Source organism: Arachis hypogaea, chromosome 9 (assembly GCF_003086295.3).
Source record: "Arachis hypogaea cultivar Tifrunner chromosome 9, arahy.Tifrunner.gnm2.J5K5, whole genome shotgun sequence".
Classification (NCBI taxonomy): domain Eukaryota; kingdom Viridiplantae; phylum Streptophyta; class Magnoliopsida; order Fabales; family Fabaceae; genus Arachis; species Arachis hypogaea.
This window is the reverse complement of record NC_092044.1, coordinates 104,772,472-104,794,818: the sequence shown is the minus strand read 5'-3', so window position 1 is coordinate 104,794,818 and position 22,347 is coordinate 104,772,472. Positions and strand designations below refer to the sequence as shown.

At 40.6% G+C, this 22,347-nt stretch overlaps 2 protein-coding genes across 4 annotated transcripts; one reads left to right on the top strand and one right to left on the bottom strand.

Annotated features, from left to right (window-relative positions):
- The first annotated feature begins 242 nt into the window (after window positions 1-242).
- Window positions 243-2,051, top strand: LOC112709419 (protein FAR1-RELATED SEQUENCE 5-like). Its single transcript, XM_025761305.1, has one exon. It carries the CDS (start codon window positions 243-245, stop codon window positions 2,049-2,051), a length of 1,809 nt encoding a protein of 602 aa, XP_025617090.1.
- Window positions 2,052-4,110: 2,059 nt separating this feature from the next.
- On the bottom strand, window positions 4,111-18,427 carry LOC112711460 (uncharacterized). 3 transcript variants are annotated; one of them, XM_072203373.1, is made up of 9 exons: window positions 17,420-18,427; window positions 16,733-16,876; window positions 16,560-16,635; window positions 7,047-7,223; window positions 6,861-6,958; window positions 6,467-6,555; window positions 6,292-6,366; window positions 6,070-6,162; window positions 5,529-5,967 (listed from the first exon to the last, which is right to left on the bottom strand). In XM_072203373.1, the coding sequence occupies exons 1-8, from the start codon at window positions 17,503-17,505 to the stop codon at window positions 6,125-6,127; spliced, it is 783 nt and encodes a 260-aa protein (XP_072059474.1). In that variant the 5' UTR covers window positions 17,506-18,427; the 3' UTR covers window positions 5,529-5,967; window positions 6,070-6,124. The 3 variants fall into 3 exon arrangements, with proteins under 3 accessions (XP_072059476.1, XP_072059474.1, XP_072059475.1); XM_072203375.1 differs by lacking the exons at window positions 5,529-5,967; window positions 6,070-6,162; window positions 6,292-6,366; ... (1 more) ...; window positions 6,861-6,958; window positions 7,047-7,223 and adding exons at window positions 4,111-4,816; window positions 4,934-5,003; window positions 5,146-5,267; XM_072203374.1 differs by lacking the exons at window positions 6,467-6,555; window positions 6,861-6,958; window positions 7,047-7,223.
- Between the last annotated feature and the right edge of the window lie 3,920 nt (window positions 18,428-22,347).

The window sequence follows — 22,347 nt, the reverse complement described above, 5'->3', positions numbered from 1 at the left end:
TGTTTTTGATTTCAGAGTTTTATAGAATCTTTCCCGTCCGGTAGTACCATTGAATTAGGTTTGATTTCTAACTGGATGTATGAACACCATCTGGTGTTATAGGCTGATTTAACTAGTTAGATATCCTTAGTTTGTGATAACTTCTTAATCGGTTGTACGAACTTCTTCACTTACATTAGTCTTGGTTGTATCATGTAACCAAGGAATATTTCTCAGGTGACTGAAGTCCTCTGATTTCGAACATGGATCCGAAGTTGCAGCTTAGTGGTGGTGAGGATGACACAGATAAGGTAAGTGAAGAAGAGTATTTTGGTGTCTCTATTTCGAGTGGGGACGAGGAGGACTACTCGTTTGAGAATGAGTCTGTGGCTGGCGAAAAGGGTGACGAGGTGCAGGGGAACGACTTTGGCGCAGCCCCAGTGACAAGTGAGGGGGATGCGCCAGGTTTCAGGTCTTCAGAGGATTTTGTGGACCAAGTGTTTAAGACTGAGGAAGAGGCTTATGCGGCTTACAAACAGTTTGCCCGGCTTAGGGGTTTCGGTGTAAGGAGGGGTGATGTGGCTCGAATCAAGGGTGTCTTGGTACGGCGAGACTTTTTTTGCCACCGGCAGGGTACAAGGCATGACAAACACTACGATTGTCCAGAAAGAGTTCGGGAGGAGAAGTTGGAAAGTCGCACGGGTTGTACGGCAAAGCTGAAAATTTACTTAGATGCGCAAGACCATGTTTGGAAAGTCAGGAAGATCGACGACATCCACAACCACCCTCTTGCTACAAGTATGTTTAATCATCTCCTTCCTAGTCATCGGAGTTTGAGTGAGAGTGACAAGGCCCAAGTTGATAGTTTGAAGAAGTTCGGTATAGCCACATCGAAGATTATGGCTTACATGGCCGGGCAGTCAGGGGGCTACGGGATGCTTCGATTTACCAAAAGAGATCTATACAATTATGTTCACAGCCAAAGAATGGCTCAATTAAATGACGGAGACGCGGCTGCAACGATAAGTTATTTGGAGGGCAAGGCCAACGCTGACATGATGTCAGTCGCCAGATACACCAAAACATTAGACGGTCGACTAGGGAGCCTATTTTGGGCAGATGGACAGATGATGTCGGATTATAAGTTGTTCGGTGATGTGCTTGCATTTGATGCAACGTACCGGTCCAACAAGTACAAGAAGCCTCTAGTAGTCTTCTCCGGATCAAATCACCACAAGCAGACAGCAATTTTTGGGTTTGCGTTACTTGAGGATGAGGAGGTCCGTACATATAGGTGGATTTTGTTGAATCTTGTCGACGTAATGGATAATAAGATGCCTTCCGTCGTGGTGACCGACGGAGATAAAGCCATGAGAGCTGCAATAGCAGAAGTACTGCCTTCAGCCAGGCATCGCCTATGTGCATGGCACTTGGAAAAAAATTGTGTGTTACGGGTGAAGGAACCTGAATTTCGGAAGGTGTTCAAGAAGACAATTTACGCAAACTTCGAAGTTTCCGAGTTTGAGGAGTATTGGACGACGGTCGTGCAGAGTCTAGGATTAATGAACAATAGCTGGGTAAAAAGCACGTATGAGTTAAGACATAGTTGGGCAACGGCATACCTACGAGGGAGTTTTTGCGCTGGCTATAGGACAACCTCGAGATGTGAGGGGATTAATGCATTCGTGAAAGGGTTCCTTAAATCGACAAATAGCCTTCTGGAGTTGGTTCATAGCTTGGATAGGGTGGTCAAGGATTATCGCAATAACGAGGTGACGGCCCAGTTTTATTCGACTTATTACATGCCCGTACTGAACACAGGTCTTGATAACATAGAGGGGTTTGCTTCAAAGATATACACCAGAACAGTCTTCAAGGAGGTTAGGAAACAAATCAAGGGGGTCGGCAGCTTACTCTTTCTGGGGAAAGATAGCATAAGCACGACGTCCGTCTACAGCTTCTCAAATATGGTGAACCGTCGTAGGGTCCACAGGGTGCTATACGATCCAAGTGAGCCGAGATTGAATGTGATTGTCATATGTGGAACGATGGGCACGGGACTCGGTTTCTAAGGTACAGCGCGTTGTGCAGTGCAATGAGTGTTGTCGCAAAACTTGCTTCTAATGATTCAGCCAACTTTGCGGCGGCCAGGGATGTCATAGCCTCGTTGGCACAGAAGCTAAACGGCCAGAGGGGGAATACGGTAGCTCATGAGTCTGTAAGGAGGCAGCAGGATGTCATGAAGGAACCGTCTATAGCCAGGACAAAGGGGGCCCCGAAGCATGGTAGGGAAGCCGCATCCTCAACTCAAGACGCGCCTGGGGGGAAGAGGCGTTGCTGCACTTCATGCGGGCATCCAGGTCACACAAAGAGGACATGCCTGTCCCAAAGGGATATCAGCCATATTGGTCTCCGGCAAGGGATATCATGCAGTAGAGGAAATTCATCATCCGGAGACCCCACTGGGAATCGCAACCGACCTGCCTGTTCGGAGGTATGTTTGTTGCCTTCCTTTATTTTGTATATTCTAATTAGGTATCCATGGACAGTCAGCAGTTTGCAACATTGAATAAGGCTTTCCGATTCAAACTGTGATTTAGCTGTGGGTAATGTAGTGTAACACAAAGAATATGGAATATGTGATTCTCGATAGGAGATACTTTTAGGTACTGTGGTGTGCGGTTAACATCATCTATTATGCGTTGATTTGTCAAGTGGGCCTTGAATAACCTAAAATGCATTACCATTCTCTAATTACCGAACGACTAGTTCTTGCTTCAAAGTATGTATCAATTTTGTATGTTTCTACTATATTCGGGTTTCTTTTTCACCACGATGTTCATACATGATTGCCTATGCATGAGTTACAAAGTTTCGGTGTTACGGTATGTAGATGAATAGTTGTGTGTGTCTGCTTCGTATAAAAGTGCTTTTCATAAGTATCGACGATGCTTGCATAGGCTATAACCTGCCATTTCGGATTAGTATGCATTGTACAATTTGCACACGTAGAGTCATGAACATGTCGGTTCAGTGTAACCCAATCACCTGCCACGGCAAACTCACCCGAGCGAGCTGCCGCTTTCACTCCGAGTCAATTTAACGTTCCACATTCCGATGCCTTCCTACATTGGGTGCTTGAGGTTTGATACTTCGATCATTTACATATTGCAAACTTGTTTTCAGTTGTGTCCAAGTTAATATCACCACAATTCAGTTTGAATGGTTCCATAGGATTGACGTAACTAAGTGAATTTTACCATTTGTTTCAGAATGCGAACGGGAAGGCATCGTATGCAAACACGTCCGAAAACCGGTTTTGATACTCCAAGCATCTGTTTTCACGGAAACAACGCAGATTCTTGTTGTCTGATGCAAAAAACATGTTGAGAACATGGTCTGCTTTGCAACATTTGTGTTTCGTGCATTATCGAATTGGCATATTACAAGTTGTCCAGGGAAGCCAATAATAGCTAGGTTCCTTACTTTTACATGAGTTTGTGGTGTTGCTCCTAAATGACGTGCTTCCTACTATAACCTTGTAGTGGTTGTGTTTTTTCCGTTTCCCATGTGTCTCGTGATGAAATTTATAAGAACCATGTATTATAACGTTGGATTGTCTTTGCACTAATTGCTTTAAACAAAATAACTATACTCTCAATCATCGAAGGGGTTATCGTAATGAATCGAGGTCTTGTACCCAAAGTTCTTTACTTTGCCCTGTATACATTGCCAACTTGTGTAATAGTATTATTGAAATGATACCAGGGAGCTCGGTTGGGGGGGTTTTAGAGCTAAGCCCACCCACCTGAATTATTAAAATACAAGATGGTGGAATCATTTTTTTTCACGAGTCAAAAAGCATGAGGGCTACAAAATTCAGGGGAGCCCATGCCCTACTTACGTGGCGCAGTTGGAAACTGTTAGGTTGTCCAACATTGCAATTGCATTTCCTATGCATAACTGTGGTTGCACGAAATTAGGGTAAATGCATGCCCAAATAAAGGGCTCAAGTCGGACGCACACAACTTATATGTTACATTCAAATTACTTAATAAAAAAACTAACTCCATCCCTGTTTGTGAGGGATGGGCATATTCAATTACGACTACATGAAACATAAGTGAATAACAGGAAATTAAAGTATACAATACGCATTCAGGCTTGTTTCTTCATTTGACACCCAAGTATGTCTATAACAGGCGAGTTCAGCCGTGCTATCCATATTTGTACCAAATAATAGTTACATTAACATTGAATATACTAGATCTACAAGGAAGGCAAACCTATTTTCTATATCCAACTACGGGGATACTATTGCATGCATTTAACCAAAACATATACTCCAAAAAAAGTATCCTTAAACGCAGTCCCACAATCCTACCTGTCACGGTAGAGGTGAAGTTTCCAAACCGGATACAGTTCTCAAGGCGCACTATTATTGTTTGGATCCGGGTGGGACACTTGTCTCGTTGGTGGGAAGATTTTGGACTACGAGCCGGGTCGCACGGTTTCATTATAGACTGGCCAACTATGTCAATACAAATAACTAACACTTGCGCAAGAGTTATTGCGCAATCCTTTACATGACAATAGTTTGTAGCATGGCTGAAATTGAATCTAATTACCCAAAAAATTGTAACAAAAGTCGCCGCAAAATATATAACTGGTTACTTAAGTCACAGTTTTGCAACTATCCATCACGACGGTATCGTGAGGCAGCCACCTTTTTTTTCCAGTAACTCATAGCCTTTTCCACAACATCGATGGCAATCGGGTTATGTGACCGCAACACAAGATCGATGGCTATCCGCATCCGGGTTTGGTCATTCACAGCCTGCAGGTCAAGCAGAATCATAACTTAAGTCATAATTTACACAGCACGGATATTGAAATGTACAACGTTTATATATCTCACGGTGATATTGTGGCACGCTTTTAATTAAATACCCACCGTTACACTGTGGATAGCCCACAAAGCTCCCCTAATCATCCATTGCAAGACCCACACCCCGCAATCCATCCTATAGCATGTCAGACACAACTGAGAAGCCTTATAAGCAAAGAATCATCAAATTTGCTATCCACAGGATATATACTACGAGGAAGTAAAAAGGCATGGACACGAATCTACTATGTTCAGATAATGGTTTACGGGCAACTCACGAACGCCGATGTTGCTGAGGAACCACGGGCTGCTCGTATTCGTACGAGGAGAATCTCGGCCTTCCAGCAGTGGAACTAGATAGCCAGTTGGATCCAACAGTGAGCGACTCCAGATGCAGTGCCTATTCATGAAACAAGTTAGTCTGGAAAACAAAAGAAAGCAGGACATAATTTATTATTCACTATTACTGTATAAAGAAGAAATTCCTTGTCGAAGGAGCCCACTTAAACCTTTAATGGGGGCAGAAAAAGGATGCGGACAGTGCCGAATGGTATGCTATTTAGCAACTCGCAGATATGCTTTCGAATACCGAGTATCCAGTATATTAACTAGAACACATACACTGGCTACCAACATCGTGTTATGAAGTGCTGTGGAAACGTAAAGTTAACCTTTCTAGGTAATAATAGATTTGGTCAATTGTTGTCATACATAATCGGGGACAAAAAGTAAAATCGTAACAAATCCTATCTTGTGCTTATTGCATTATAGTGTAGAGGGTGAGATTTAACAACCGTTATTTGAAGCAAATAGCACAGTAGTGCTGGACATGGGTGCATTACCTAAATCCGGGTGTACCAAAAAATCAGGTCCTTATATAGTTAAGCAAGTATGGGATTCATAAAGTTTTACCATCTCGTAATTGATACAACTGGTTGGCTCATGCAGCCATTAGCTATACTAACCACTTGTGTCATAGCAAGCTTTCTGTGCTCCGTCTCCGTTGTTAACTTCAGAGAGTCGTAGTAGATCAGCTTCTTTCTTCTTACATCAACCACCATCAAGTACCAATGTCCATCAGTCCACATCGGTTGAAAAATCTGTAAATCGAAACGCGGTCAAAAGGGTACATGAGCGTTGAGAACTTCATATAGCTTAGTCATTCAGATTCCCCCAAAAGTAAAGGAAAAAAATTCACAAACCTCGGTAACCTTGTCGACCTTGCACCTCATATGGTTGCAAATCACTGTGTCTAAGTTAGCCTGAGTCAGGCGTGTTCCTTGAAGGGCATCTTGCTAGGGAACCACAGGATCGCATCCATGCGTAGGACCGTTTAAAAAGCGTCAAATATTTAAGTTACACCACATTTCATCAAGACTTAACTAGAATATAAACGTAATTGATATTTAAAAGTTCTTACTCACCATGACCATCGTCGGCATGAACCACTGGTGACTGCTGGATGTCTTCGACAACATCATGGCGACGACTGTTATAACCTGAAAATTTCAGCAATACATCATGTGCTATGAACTAGAATATAAAAGGGGAATACTACGCTTTTACAAAAGCAAGAGTTGAAGTTAATATGGAAATTACCCACGTCATCCATGACTCTTTCGTTTGGGGCGAGCGTCATTAAGGCCGTCCTGTCCGCAATGCAGTGCCCGACATCAGCTAGAATTTCACTGGTAACAACACTCAGTCAAATTTCATAAGAACGAGAATGCGGTGTTTTCTTCAATCGATACTCAGAAAGATACACAGTGAAATGAAACAATGAGAATTACACCCTGTAACGAGTCCGTTTTAGTAAATGCAACGTTAGCAATGCACAGCCCAAAGCGCATTGCAAAAAATTGTGGGTTACCTTCCTGTATATTCTGTGGGACTTACTCACTTGATACTAACAAGCAACGTAGTCACATGATTGCAAAATTACTAAGGTGGGCAAGCCATATGACGTCAAAAATTGTAAATTACTTTATTATACCTTTTTGGGAGATCCGTGCTGAAGATGTATGTCGCAACAGCGAGCTCAACTCCTCTGAGATCCATCTTCCGTGTCGGTAAGAAAGCCAGCTTGAAGGTCTGTAACAGTATACATAAATTAGACAACCTAAATCGTTGTGGTATACAGTGGAAGTCTATCGTACATGTTCAGATAACATTATGTTACCTTTGGTATCTTATTAGCATTCATGGCTAGCAGTTCCGACTCATGGACATAGCCGTCACTACCAACAGGGGCAAGAAAATTATAGTGCTTCTGTAGTGAGTTGGAGCGCCAGGGCGACTTGCTCCGTCGCCTACGAGGTAGGCGATGTTGGCGACCAACGTCGCTGGTCAGATCAACCTATTACATGTCACATGTAAAAAAAAATCACTGGCGGTGGAAACCAAGGAAGATTAACATGCATACAACCGAACCAATTTAGAGGTTAATGTTTTCGTGTATGGGTTTACCAGTGGATGGGGTTTCGGTGGCTGAGTTTTGTCATGAGCAGATCGTCGATTGCGCCGGCCTCTATTCAACCTAGTGCTTCTGAAAGGCATGTGGTCCATGCTAAAGTTTACGTCCAACGTGGGTGCATACGTTGGGTCGTCACCATCCATTGCTGTCTTCACCAAACTGTTTTCTTCGTTGACAGTAAGACCATCCAGTCGCAACTGCCGCTTAGTCCGCTTGGCATTCGTACCGGTAGACCTAAATCCGTAACTCAAATCACGTTCATGCTCCCTATTCTGGATGTTTGCTAGCATAGTAAGGGCATTCCGGAAATCTTCCACCACTTCATTTTGGTGGCATATGCATTTGGTTAGCCTCCGAATTTCTTTATTCAACCCTGAAACGTGATGAGCGGATAATTTGTACGCTTTTTGGCATTGTTTTTAGTATGTTTTTGGTATGATCTAGTTAGTTTTTAGTATATTTTTATTAGTTTTTAGTTAAAATTCAATTTTCTGGACTTTACTATGAGTTTGTGTGTTTTTCTGTGATTTCAGGTATTTTCTGGCTGAAATTGAGGGACCTGAGCAAAAATCTGATTCAGAGACCAAAAAGGACTGCAGATGTTGTTGGATTCTGACCTCCCTGCACTCAAAGCGGATTTTCTGGAGCTATAGAATCCCAATTGGCGCGCTCTCAACGGCATTGGAAAGTAGACATCCTGGGCTTTCCAGCAATATATGATAGTTTATACTTTGCCCAAGATTTGATGGCCCAAACCGGCGTTCAAAGTCACCCTCAGAAATCCCAGCGTTAAACGCCGGAACTGGCACCAAAATGGGAGTTAAACGCCCAAACTGGCATAAAAGCTGGCGTTTAACTCCAAGAAGAGTCTCTACACGAAAATGCTTCATTGCTCAGCCCAAGCACACACCAAGTGGGCCCGGAAGTGGATTTTTATGTCATTTACTCATTTCTGTAAACCTTAGGCTACTAGTTTTCTATAAGTAGGACCTTTTACTATTGTATTTGAATCTTTGGATCACTTTAGATCTCTAGATCATCTTTGGACATCTAGTTCTTAGATCATTGGGAGGCTGGCCATTCGGCCATGCCTAGACCTTGTTCTTATGTATTTTCAACGGTGGAGTTTCTATACACCATAGATTAAGGTGTGGAGCTCTGCTGTACCTCGAGTATTAATGCAATTACTATTGTTCTTCCATTCAATTCCGCTTGTTCTTGTTCTAAGATATCACTTGTTCTTCAACTTGATGAATGTGATGATCCGTGACACTCATCATCATTCTCACCTATGAACGTGTGACTGACAACCACCTCCGTTCTACCTTCGATTGGGTGAATATCTCTTGGATTCCTGATTGCACGATGCATGGTTGATCGCCTGACAACCGAGTGCTCGCCTGACAACCGAGCCAACCATTCCATGAGATCAGAGTCTTCGTGGTATAGGCTAGAACTGATGGCGGCATTCAAGAGAATCCGGAAGGTCTAACCTTGTCTGTGGTATTCTGAGTAGGATTCAATGATTGAATGACTGTGACGTGCTTCAAACTCCTAGCAGGCGGGGCGTTAGTGACAGACGCAAAAGAATCGCTGGATTCTATTCCGGCCTGACCGAGAACCGACAGATGATTAGCCATGCTGTGACAGAGTATAGGAACATTTTCACTGAGAGGATGGGAGGTAGCCACTGACAACGGTGAAACCCTTGCATAAGCTTGCCATGGAAAGGAGTAAGAAGGATTGGATGAAGACAGTAGGAAAGCAGAGAGACGGAAGGGAAGGCATCTTCATGCGCTTATCTGAAGTTCCTACCAATGAATTACATAAGTACCTCTATCTTTATCTTTGTGTTTTATGCGTCTATCACTATATCCATTTGAGTTTGCCTGACTAAGATTTACAAGATGACCATAGCTTGCTTCATACTAACAATCTCCGTGGGATCGACCCTTACTCGCGTAAGGTTTATTACTTGGACGACCCAGTGCACTTGCTGGTTAGTTGTGCGAAGTTGTGTTAATGCCATGGTATTGAACACCAAGTTTTTGGGGTTCATGACCGGGGATTATGAGAGTTGTGAAAAGTATTGTTCACAATTTCGCGCACCAAAACGCTAGTGATAACACTGAGTGCGATGGGGCTACAGTCCTGTACAGATAAGTGGGTCAGTCTATGACATCTGAGTATTAAAGATGCATAAATTGGATAACATATTACAGGAGTCCATGGATGCAGACACTTACATTTGGGATGCCGGCATAGGATGATTCTGTACGCACCACCGATTGCCTTGAACGGTCATGTGTCCCTCTTGGCAAGCTATAAGGAGAGCGGTTATGAGTCTCAATAACAGAAACAAATACGTAAAGCCATTCACAATAGGAATCCCATGTGGGATGTAGGTTCTGTTGTTAACCTGTTAGGAGTGTGCGGGCTAGCTCGCCTTGCACATGATGGCGTTGAGGCAGATGGGGTGACTGATCTAACCCCCACTGTCACAGGAGGTTCCGAGAAGTCATTTCCTGCAGTGGACCTTCTACCAGGGTGGCGTGCCAACCGCCTGCGTCATGCACAACAAAAACGGTTAATAGCTGAGGTGCAGCTACCGTATTATCAGTGAGGTTCTATTTTCGACTCTCCCACAGTAGTCCCAAATGATGGTTCATTTTTTTTTAAAATTCTCGAAATAGGCCCAATAAACAGAAAAATTGTTAATCAGAAAGCAAGAACTTTATTAACTCAGGTGGCCGTTGAAAATGTAAGATGACAATGGACATTTATTGGCCATAATAGGACAAGAGGGCCCGATCATTTATTGGCCATAATGGACATTTATTGCCCAACTATGTTTTGTTAAGAGGCAAAAAAAAAAAAAGACAGCAATTGTTATTGGGCACGATCGGAACCGTGCACCACCCCTGGTTTACCTTGGATTTGACGCACATTCACAAGCTCCGGTGAGATCACCGGTTACTTCAGGGTTTCCTAAGAATAGCCGATGGGTCTAACGTATACAAGTTCAATGTTTACAGGGGACTCTAAGATGCATCTTAATTAATTAATTAAGTGAGACCATAATAGGAACTAAAGTTAGTTCCTCCTATTGGAGAAGAGAAAGATGCTTTGAGTTCCTATTTACTATTTATGACGCAAAAGCTGATGTGGAATTACTTTTTATGACAGGTGGGCCATAAATAGGAATTGGGATGAGTTCCCTACTGAAAATTGTCCTTAATGAAAATACACAACTTGTACAATACATTATCACCACGATTTGACAAGGTATGAATTTTAAAACTGTCATTAAAAGGTATGTTGACTTGTGTTCATCATCAATGAGCATACACTTTTCAAATGATGCTCACTAATAAAAATATTTTGATAACTAAGGATTTGTCATCGAGGTAATAAAAAATTATAAACAAAATAAATATTGACAAAAATATTTATCCATAAAACAGATGACATCCACATATCTATATAGACTTAACCTAAAAAATAAAAAGTTTAAAATTTTTCATCATAACCTAATGAAACCCAAAATAAAATATCATCCATCATAACTCTTAAACTACCATAAAGACTATAAGAATAAAAAAGAAACAATATAGTCAATGCAATTACCACTCATCATTGAAGATATATTCAATCTTCGGGTCACTATATGGTACAGATGTAAATCCATACAGATTTACAGATTTTATATCTGAATGAATATAACATTGACACGTTGCTGCCTTTTGACAGGGCTTGTCTCCCATCTTTGTGGTAGCCGTGGCTGAGCCGTTAGCCAATGGTTTTTTGCTGGAGTATCTATTAATGGATTTTCTGAGGTGGGCTTAGGAAAAAAAAAAGAGGGTATTCAAAGAAAATGGGTATTTATTTTTTTTTAAGTTGGTAGTGGGATAAAGAAAAAAAGAAACGAATGATGCGTTGCATCCATGGAGGTGAAGCTATGACGAAGTCATTGTCCCCAAAAACGATGCCCTAGGGTCGAAGAATAGGAACAGTGGCAGTGAAGATGTTGGAGTCGTGCAAGTTCAAGCCGGGAAACAGGCAGCAGTCGACGGTGTGGAATCGTGGCGTAAGGCTCGCCGAGTGCATCTGGCCGTAGACGTCTCCGCTGCAGGCGTGGTCGGAAGTTGGTCCTGTTGGCGTTGTGTCGTCTGCGGTGGTATGTCTTTTGGAGTAAATTGTATTCAACCATGTAGCAGCAGGGGTCTTATCCATGTTCTCCGGTGAGTAGTGTTCTTTCATCATGTGTCCATCTTTTATTTCATTTGCATGTTTGAAACTGTCATGTGATTGGGGGAGAAAATGATTCTTGTAGATTTGAGTGTTATCGAATTTTTGTAGGCTTATTATATTTCGATGGCTATAAGCATGAGGTGGTTTAAAAAAATTATGGTGCCTGTGTGAAGAAGTTGATTTTTTTGTTTCTGGGAATTGATCATTGCCATTAGACATTGTCCGTCAGAACCATATCTCCCAACATAAACGTGCTGTTTGGTAATGAAAATGTTAGAAATGTGTTGGTTCTTTCAATGAAGGGAGATTTTTTATTTTTTTTTGGCTAAAATATTGCTTCTTATGGGATAGTAAATTTGGAAAAAGGGGGTGCAGTGTATATTAGCATTGGAGAATGCTTTATGATGCTTGGCTTCACGTGAGTCATGCCTGGCATGTGTAAGCAATATTAGTTAGGGAAGGGAATTTAGTCATTGGTTATGGTGAACAAGGAAGAAAGGTCTTTTAGGCATGATATTCATTATTTATTTAAATGCATAGTATTAAACAAATAAATTTTTCACCATAACAACACTTTATTGAGAATATGCCGAAAAATGTCAAGTACTAGGTTCTATTCTGATAACTTTAGTGGTAAATTTAGTTGAAGGCGAAATCGAGTGAAACAGATTTTGTAAGACAAAACGGTCGATATATCGCAAATCTTTAGGCTCCTAAAAATAAACAACGGAGGTTTGATGATGTGTGTGTGTTATCTGTTTTCAGAATAAAATGTTTCCTATGCCAAGCATGCGATAGAGTATGGCTGCCATTCGTTTTTGTATTGGTTCTTATTATAATGTCACTTAACCCTCTTGTTGATATTGTTCTTAACTGTTTTGACGCCATGGAATTTTGATGACTTCCTCAACTGAACCATTCATTCAGGAAGAGAGGGTTGAAAGAGATCCATTATTGAAGGAACGCCCAGTCATTGATACTCATTGAAGGTCGCTAACTACCAGTTCCAAGATTTGATAGGAGGATATGTAAGTTTGTTGTTGTTCCGATTAAATTGATCATTGCACCGGTAATTCAGTGTTCCCTAACTATGGATCAGTAGTTATAAAAATGATTTGATATGCGTTTAATTATGTTAAAATGTGCTGGCTGTCACCCTGTTTTTGATTTCAGAGTTTTATAGAATCTTTCCCGTCCGGTAGTACCATTGAATTAGGTTTGATTTCTAACTGGATGTATGAACACCATCTGGTGTTATAGGCTGATTTAACTAGTTAGATATCCTTAGTTTGTGATAACTTCTTAATCGGTTGTACGAACTTCTTCACTTACATTAGTCTTGGTTGTATCATGTAACCAAGGAATATTTCTCAGGTGACTGAAGTCCTCTGATTTCGAACATGGATCCGAAGTTGCAGCTTAGTGGTGGTGAGGATGACACAGATAAGGTAAGTGAAGAAGAGTATTTTGGTGTCTCTATTTCGAGTGGGGACGAGGAGGACTACTCGTTTGAGAATGAGTCTGTGGCTGGCGAAAAGGGTGACGAGGTGCAGGGGAACGACTTTGGCGCAGCCCCAGTGACAAGTGAGGGGGATGCGCCAGGTTTCAGGTCTTCAGAGGATTTTGTGGACCAAGTGTTTAAGACTGAGGAAGAGGCTTATGCAGCTTACAAACAGTTTGCCCGGCTTAGGGGTTTCGGTGTAAGGAGGGGTGATGTGGCTCGAATCAAGGGTGTCTTGGTACGGCGAGACTTTTTTTGCCACCGGCAGGGTACAAGGCATGACAAACACTACGATTGTCCAGAAAGAGTTCGGGAGGAGAAGTTGGAAAGTCGCACGGGTTGTACGGCAAAGCTGAAAATTTACTTAGATGCACAAGACCATGTTTGGAAAGTCAGGAAGATCGACGACATCCACAACCACCCTCTTGCTACAAGTATGTTTAATCATCTCCTTCCTAGTCATCGGAGTTTGAGTGAGAGTGACAAGGCCCAAGTTGATAGTTTGAAGAAGTTCGGTATAGCCACATCGAAGATTATGGCTTACATGGCCGGGCAGTCAGGGGGCTACGGGATGCTTCGATTTACCAAAAGAGATCTATACAATTAAGTTCACAGCCAAAGAATGGCTCAATTAAATGACGGAGACACGGCTGCAACGATAAGTTATTTGGAGGGCAAGGCCAACGCTGACATGATGTCAGTCGCCAGATACACCAAAACATTAGACGGTCGACTAGGGAGCCTATTTTGGGCAGATGGACAGATGATGTCGGATTATAAGTTGTTCGGTGATGTGCTTACATTTGATGCAACGTACCGGTCCAACAAGTACAAGAAGCCTCTAGTAGTCTTCTCCGGATCAAATCACCACAAGCAGACAGCAATTTTTGGGTTTGCGTTACTTGAGGATGAGGAGGTCCGTACATATAGGTGGGTTTTGTTGAATCTTGTCGACGTAATGGATAATAAGATGCCTTCCGTCGTGGTGACCGACGGAGATAAAGCCATGAGAGCTGCAATAGCGGAAGTACTGCCTTCAGCCAGGAATCACCTATGTGAATGGCACTTGGAAAAAAATTGTGTGTTACGGGTGAAGGAACCTGAATTTTGGAAGGTGTTCAAGAAGGAAATTTACGCAAACTTCGAAGTTTCCGAGTTTGAGGAGTATTGGACGACGGCTGGTGCACGAAATTGCAATCACACTTTTGCAACTCCGCACAACTAACCAGCAAGTGCACTGGGTCATCCAAGTAATACCTTGCGTGAGCAAGGGTCGATCCCACGGAGATTTTCGGCTTGAAGCAAGCTATGGTTATCTTGTAAATCTTAGTCAGGATATCAGAAATTATCAGGATTGATTGTGAAAAAGAAAAAAAAACAAAAGAACATGAAATGATTACTTGTTTTGCAGTAATGGAGAATAGGTTGAGGTTTTGGAGATGCTCCATCTTCTGAATCTCTGCTTTCCTACTGTCTTCTTCTTCAAACACACAAGGCTCCTTCCATGGCAAGCTGTATGTAGGGTTTCACCGTTGTCAGTGGCTACCTCCCATCCTCTCAGTGAAAATGTTCCTATGCTCTGTCACAGCATGGCTAATCATCTGTCGATTCTCTATCAGGCCGGAATAGAATCCAGTGATTCTTTTGCGTCTGTCACTAACGCCCCGCCTTCAGGAGTTTGAAGCTCATCACAGTCATTCAATCATTGAATCCTACTCAGAATACCACAGACAAGGTTTAGACCTTCCGGATTCTCTTGAATGCCGCCATCAGTTCTAGCTTATACCACGAAGATTCCGATTAAAGAATCCAAGAGATAACTACTTAATCTAAGGTATAACGGAGGTGGTTGTCAGGCACGCGCTCATAGTTGAGAATGATGATGATTGTCACGGATCATCACATTCATCCAGGTTAAGAACAAGTATTATCTTAGAATAGAAGCAAGCATGATTGAATGAGAAACAGTAGTAATTGCATTAATCCATCAAGACACAGCAGAGCTCCTCACCCCCAACCATGGGGTTTAGAGACTCATGCCGTGGAAGATACACAAAGAAAACGTGTAAAGTGTCATGAGGTACAGATACAATGTCAAATGATCCTATTAATAGTAAACTAGTAGCCTAGGGTGTACAGAGATGAGTAAATGACTTAAAAATCCACTTCCTGGCCCACTTGGTGTGTGCTTGGGTTGAGCAATGAAGCATTTTCGTGTAGAGACCTTTTCTGGAGTTAAACGCCAGCTTTCATGCCAGTTTGGGCGTTTAACTCCAAGTTTCATGCCAGTTCCAGCGTTAAACGCTGGAAATATTGAGGCCGAATTGCCACGCCGGTTTGGGCCATCAAATCTTGGGAAAAGTATGGACTATCATATATTTCTGGAAAGCCCAGGATGTCTACTTTCCAACGCCGTTGAGAGCGCACCAATTGGGCTTCTGTAGCTCCAGAAAATCTACTTCGAGTGCAGGGAGGTCAGAATCCAACAGCATCTGCAGTCCTTTTCAGTCTCAGAATCAGATTTTTGCTCAGAACCCTCAATTTCAGCCAGAAAATACCTGAAATCACAGAAAAACACACAAACTCATAGTAAAGTCCAGAAAAGTGAATTTTAACTAAAAACTAATAAAAATATACTAAAAACTAACTAGATCATACTAAAAACATACTAAAAACAATGCCAAAAAGCGTATAAATTATCCGCTCATCAACGGCCGTGCAGAGTCTAGGATTAATGAACAATAGCTGGGTAAAAAGCACCTATGAGTTAAGACATAGTTGGGCAACGGCATACCTACGAGGGAGTTTTTGCGCTGGCTATAGGACAACCTCGAGATGTGAGGGGATTAATGCATTCGTGAAAGGGTTCCTTAAATCGACAAATAGCCTTCTGGTGTTGGTTCATAGCTTGGATAGGGTGGTCAAGGATTATCGCAATAACGAGGTGACGGCCCAGTTTTATTCGACTTATTACACGCCCGTACTGAACACAGGTCTTGATAACATAGAGGGGTTTGCTTCAAAGATATACACCAGAACAGTCTTCAAGGAGGTTAGGAAACAAATCAAGGGGGTCGGCAGTTTACTCTTTCTGGGGAAAGATAGTATAAGCACGACGTCCGTCTGCAGCTTCTCAAATATGGTGAACCGTCGTAGGGTCCACAGGGTGCTATACGATCCAAGTGAGCCGAAGATTGAATGTGATTGTCATATGTGGAACAGTGAAGGTATTCCTTGCTTCCACATTTTCTGCTTGATGAAGTATGAGGGCTTGGCAGAGATCCCACCGGGCTTGATACTGAGGCGGTGGTGTAAGGATGCCAAGGAATGGACGCCATCAGAAACAGAAGGGATAGATGGGCACGGGACTCGGTTACTAAGGTACGGCGCGTTGTGCAGTGCAATGAGTGTTAAAGATGCATAAATTGGATAACATATTACAGGAGTCCATGGATGCAGACACTTACATTTGGGATGCCGGCATAGGATGATTCTGTACGCACCACCGATTGCCTTGAACGGTCATGTGTCCCTCTTGGCAAGCTATAAGGAGAGCGGTTATGAGTCTCAATAACAGAAACAAATACGTAAAGCCATTCACAATAGGAATCCCATGTGGGATGTAGGTTCTGTTGTTAACCTGTTAGGAGTGTGCGGGCTAGCTCGCCTTGCACATGATGGCGTTGAGGCAGACGGGGTGACTGATCTAACCCCCACTGTCACAGGAGGTTTCGAGAAGTCATTTCCTGCAGTGGACCTTCTACCAGGGTGGCGTGCCAACCGCCTGCGTCATGCACAACAAAAACGGTTAATAGCTGAGGTGCAGCTACGGTATTATCAGTGAGGTTCTATTTTCGACTCTCCCACAGTAGTCCCAAATGATGGTTCATTTTTTTTTTAAATTCTCGAAATAGGCCCAATAAACAGAAAAATTGTTAATCAGAAAGCAAGAACTTTATTAACTCAGGTGGCCGTTGAAAATGTAAGATGACAATGGACATTTATTGGCCATAATAGGACAAGAGGGCCCGATCATTTATTAGCCATAATGGACATTTATTGCCCAACTATGTTTTGTTAAGAGGCAAAAAAAAAAAGACAGCAATTGTTATTGGGCACGATCGGAACCGTGCACCACCCCTGGTTTACCTTGGATTTGACGCACATTCACAAGCTCCGGTGAGATCACCGGTTACTTCAGGGTTTCCTAAGAATAGCCGATGGGTCTAACGTATACAAGTTCAATGTTTACAGGGGACTCTAAGATGCATCTACATTCATGACTAAAGACAACCATATTGTACGATGAAACTGTTTCAATACTAACCTCGGTGAAGAACGGTTTAACTGTTCAGCACCATTTGATCGAGCTGGGTTGTGCAGAGTATGAGTATCTTTCCGAAGGGAGGACATGTGGAACCGACGTATGGGATGTGGATACGGTGGGAAGAATCTGCTTTTTTCCGTCAGAGATTTAATGGGCAGTGAGCAGAGGGAGCCGCTGATGCGCAGGATTGTTAACTTTTCTTCGATAGGGTTGTCGTTATCTTCCTCACATAGGTTTCCATGTCCTTCCAAAAATACCACAAATTTTATCGTTTCCGCTAGCAACGAATCTCGATAAGAACTCCCGTGTGTTGGCAGTGTAGCTGTTGAGTCAGTGGTATGAGGGAACCGTGCCCCTTTAGGAAGATCCTTGTACTGGATTATCACAAGCGTTGATTTTTGCTTGGGCAGACATAGGAGCGTAAGCTCCTGTGGTTACCAAGAGGCCACGTCTGTGATCCCGTATAGCTACCCTGTTTGCGATTGAAAACTCAATTGGAAAGTCATGAAATATTGTGTAAAGGTACATGGGCATAAACAAGAAGAGGAAAAAATCAGGGGTTCCTTGCAGGGGCAATTTGGTCTTTGACAGGTGAAAGGCATTGCAGTGATAGCCTGTGAATGTGGCTTCCCGATGAGATATGTCACTCACGTCAAATCCTACCTACACACAGGCCGTTCCACGCTATAAGCCCGCTGCTTCCCTCCCAAATTTGGCAAAATTTTCGCGCCCGGAGTCACGTGAATCTTTGGAAGGAAGCTCCTGTTCCTTCAACACGACCCTTGCCCAGGGGTTCAGGCTACGCCTATTACTGAAGACAAGTTTGAGTTACAACGGGGCATGTGAATTTAAAAATTGCCGAGGGGCTATGTCGCCGGTGTTCCATGACTCGAATTATTAACCCATTCAAGAAACGGGATTGTTGTAACTAATCTTGGAAGATTCAGATCCATAAAGATCCGTGATTAGTAAATTTTGTGCTTTTTTTAAACAACCTCAAATTGGGTCACGGTAACCATTTTGCCTCTTTAGTTTCTTGAAAATCAATTACATTATAGAGTCCACCGTCCAAGTCGGTTAAGTCGGGGTTAATAATAAGACTCAGGAAGATAATGACATTATTGGGAATAACCACATCACATATAAAATTCTGAATAAGGGCCTACTACTTAATCACGATTTTGAATACAAAGTATTAGGTCACGAGTATTTGGAAATAAATAGTCCATCATGTGTGGTGTAAAAAAAAATGAAATTTATAAAACATAAATGAGAAAGATAAATTTAGATAGTTTACACTACTAATTAGACCTTGAGAAAATCGCACGCACTTGTTAAGTTCATTATAACTACAGTCTTAATAAAAAATTAATCTCTTCGGGCCCTAAAAAAATTATACAAAAACATAGGATTTAACATTATGGTTCGTTGACCAAAAATTTAACAATAAAACATTATGGTTCAATTTGGTCTAATGTTATACATTAAGCATAACTACTAAGCGGTGTATTTATTATTTTCATTTGATAAAGGTCAAAATTATTTGTTAATATTTCATCTCGAAATTATTTTTTCCTGCAAATTTTAACTCATGATTCGTTGTGCAATTTGTAACATAAGCATACTCTGCCGTTCACATGTAATAAATTTTTAAAAACGGCTTATTTAATCTGATGGCTCTACTAGTTTCATGAAATTTTTAATTAGGTCTCCATACATTTTTTCCTTTCAGTTAGGTTCATACTATGCCTTAATTTTGTAATTTAGTAATTCCCAGTGTAAAAAATAGTAGAGTTAATTGAATACTCAAGGCGCACTATTAAAGGTTTTTATAATTAAAAACTTAATTACATATTTGACCGGATGTATTTTGGTAAAAATAATTATGTTAATTTTAATAATTTTACATTGAAATGCACGTTTAATTACAAAATTAAAAGTAGTGTAGGGACCCAACTGAAGGGAAAAAATTTATGGGGACATAATAAATAATTTCGTAAAACTGTCGGGACCAACAGAATTGTTAAACCTTCAAAAACATATTTACTAATAAAATACCTCAAAAAGACACGCAATAAAAGTTTAACAGTAAATAAGAAAACACTAAACCTATGTGTATAATAACAATGATAATACCTTTTATAAAGTCAATTATATTAATTTCTTCATTTTGTAAACCATAGTAGATAAACACTGATAATATGTAGAACGAGATTAACGAAAGAGAAGGATGAAGACGGAGAGGGAGGGAATGATTCTTTATGTTCGGAGAAAAATATTTTACTTAAGTTACAGTGACAGTGTCAAACGCTTAACAGTTTATTTCTTAAATTAGTAAACATGCCAATAGAATTATATAATTCGTGAGGGAAACATTTGAATCCACTTCCACTGAGACAGTGACAAATGGTAGAGTCAGATGTATTGGTTACGTTTTAGTTGCGAACGGTAGCTCGACTTGGAGAACGGCGGACAAATAAGTTTCAACGGTTGCGTGAACCGGATCGGTCAATAAACCGATAACGTGAATGACTTAGAGGTCGTAACAGGTCCTGGCTTGATTGGCTCATATCCTCGTCACTTCTGAGATGAGAGGGGAATGTAGTTCGTGAATGTTGAAGACTGAATGGGAATAGATATAGGGTTTGTTTAGCCTTTCTTCTGTTTTTTTATGTTCTTTCCCTTACTTAAGTAAAAGACGACAATGTTCGACGGGTTTATATTTGAGCCGAAAAACCATGGGGAAAACAATGTGGCTCTTTCGGTACCACAAGTTTTTCCATCCATGTTATCACAGCCGATTTACAAACTTAACCGGACCGGCTACGTAACCGGTTCCCCGGAAATCCGAATGAATCGTAAGGTACGGAAAGATGTTTTTGCCGTACGGTCAATACCGCGAAGGACGAAGGAGAGTTAAGCACTTTGTAGGAGAAAGATCTCACGTTCCCATTGTTAAGACAACATCAGCGTAGTTTTATTTGTCTTCTTTTGTACCCATATACTAACTACAGCTATCGGATACGCAGTGGGATACCTTCCTTGTGAATTCCGTAGGTCGATGTTCAGAGTGAAACTTATCAGAGTAATTTTGTGAAACTAACTTTGGAACACAGCATATAAATTTCTTATTTCCTCCGATTATGTACCGCATTGTTCTTTTATAGAATTATTCTAGTAAAACCGGATAACGTTGGAACTTGGAAAAAAAACATACTTATATAAACAAGCAAGGCCAGGCCAGGCTTTGCTTTTAGCAGGCCTGGCCTGTCAAGTAGCTAATTGGCGTGAGCCTGGCAGGTCTCCTGCTATAAGCTCTTTATAAAGTACTAGGGCATGCCTATTATTTAGCCTGGCCTGGACTGAAACCTGTTAAAAGGCCTGGTTTTTTTTTTTGAAAAATAGAAAATTTACTTAAAAAATTTATTTTTTAATAAAGCATATTTATATGTAACATACCATATTTAATATTTATAAGAATTTGTAATCTTTTAAAGTATTTCAAATATACAAAAAAAGTTTTATAATAAAATAAAATAAACTTAAAAAGTTTTACATAATTTTGTTAATAATAAAAAGGTATTTATATATTTAATTATGTTTTAACAGGCCCATGCAGGCCTGACAGGCCAATAAGGCCAATTAGTGAGCCTAGGCCTCGCCTATTAACGTATTAAGGTTTTTAATAGAGCCTGAACCTCTGCCTCTTTTGTAACAGACCAGGCCAGGTCAGGCCAAATACAGGCCAGAATGCAGGCCCCTTGCAAGCCGTCTGACCTTTTCCACGCCTACTTCGCTAGAAGGGTACCTGACCTTAAATTTGGCACAGTCCCGAGGTTTTGTCAACGGCCGGCTTAAATAGAATCGCCAGAGCTGTAAAATATTTAGTAGCGAGTGCATGACGCAGCCATCGTTTTTTCGTTCATTGAATTTTTTTCCCAGCATCAAGTTTTTTTACAGATCGAATTAGTTTTTATATAATAACCACTATAAATATTTTAGAAAATTAATTTATTTTATTTATCAATATATACTAACAATATTATTATAATATGAATAATGACTTACGTACTCATATTTTGGTAATTATAGTACGGACATTAGATATTCCTTTCTGGTAAGAAGTGCTGATGTGTTTTCTAAATTTAGGGTATAAGAAGAAAAACTTTTATAAACATATCTACTATCACTTGTATTGTATAAAGGTTCCGTGTGTTACATAAAATTAATTATTTACCGTTATGTCATAAAAAAAGTATTCATGAAAAAAAATTTAATTTGTCAACTTTAATAAATAGTTATTGTATTAAAATGAAATCAAAAATTACGCATTTGTTACGTTGTATTTATTGTTCTATAGATTTCGTTACGCTACATGCAGTTGCATAAATAGTTATTGTATTTTTTAGATGCTGACATAAAAAATGAAAAGAAAAAGTAACTTAGTGGACTAAGATATATAAGATAATAGTAAAATAATAATTGTTTTACATATCGTACGAATATAAATTAAATATTTTTAAATTAGTAAACAATTTAAGAGGCCTGAACTTATTATGTAGATATATATTTGTTAATGAGTGTGATGTAATTTTTTAAATAAATGATCTGAGTGGTAACTGTTCGAAAAGGTTTGTTCAATAACTTTAAATGGAAAAAAATGGTGTACTTAATTCGTTTACTAAAAAACCTTAATAACATAAGTATTTTATTGTTTTCATTAAAATGTTTCAGTGTAGTAAGTTTGTCGACTTATTAAAATTTTACTAGAGTTAACGTTGATATCGTCAAATTAGTCGGAGAATGATTTACCGCCTTTGTTATTACTTGATTTACCGATGGAACTTTTCCCATACAAGCCAACAAAAAAATAAAATTTATCCAACCTGGACCTTTTGACTGACTATATATAGGGAGGAAAAAATACG

Excerpts from the sequence above, each read along its gene's own strand:
- LOC112709419 (XM_025761305.1), top strand. The coding sequence starts at position 243 with ATGGATCCGAAGTTGCAGCTTAGTGGTGGTGAGGATGACACAGATAAG.
- LOC112711460 (XM_072203373.1), bottom strand. The coding sequence starts at position 17,505 with ATGTCCTCCCTTCGGAAAGATACTCATACTCTGCACAACCCAGCTCGA. Across the intron at positions 6,959-7,046 it reads ATGCTAATAAGATACCAAAG|ACCTTCAAGCTGGCTTTCTT; the intron begins GTAACATAATGT and ends ATACTGTTACAG. Across the intron at positions 6,367-6,466 it reads AAGAGTCATGGATGACGTGG|GTTATAACAGTCGTCGCCAT; the intron begins GTAATTTCCATA and ends TGAAATTTTCAG.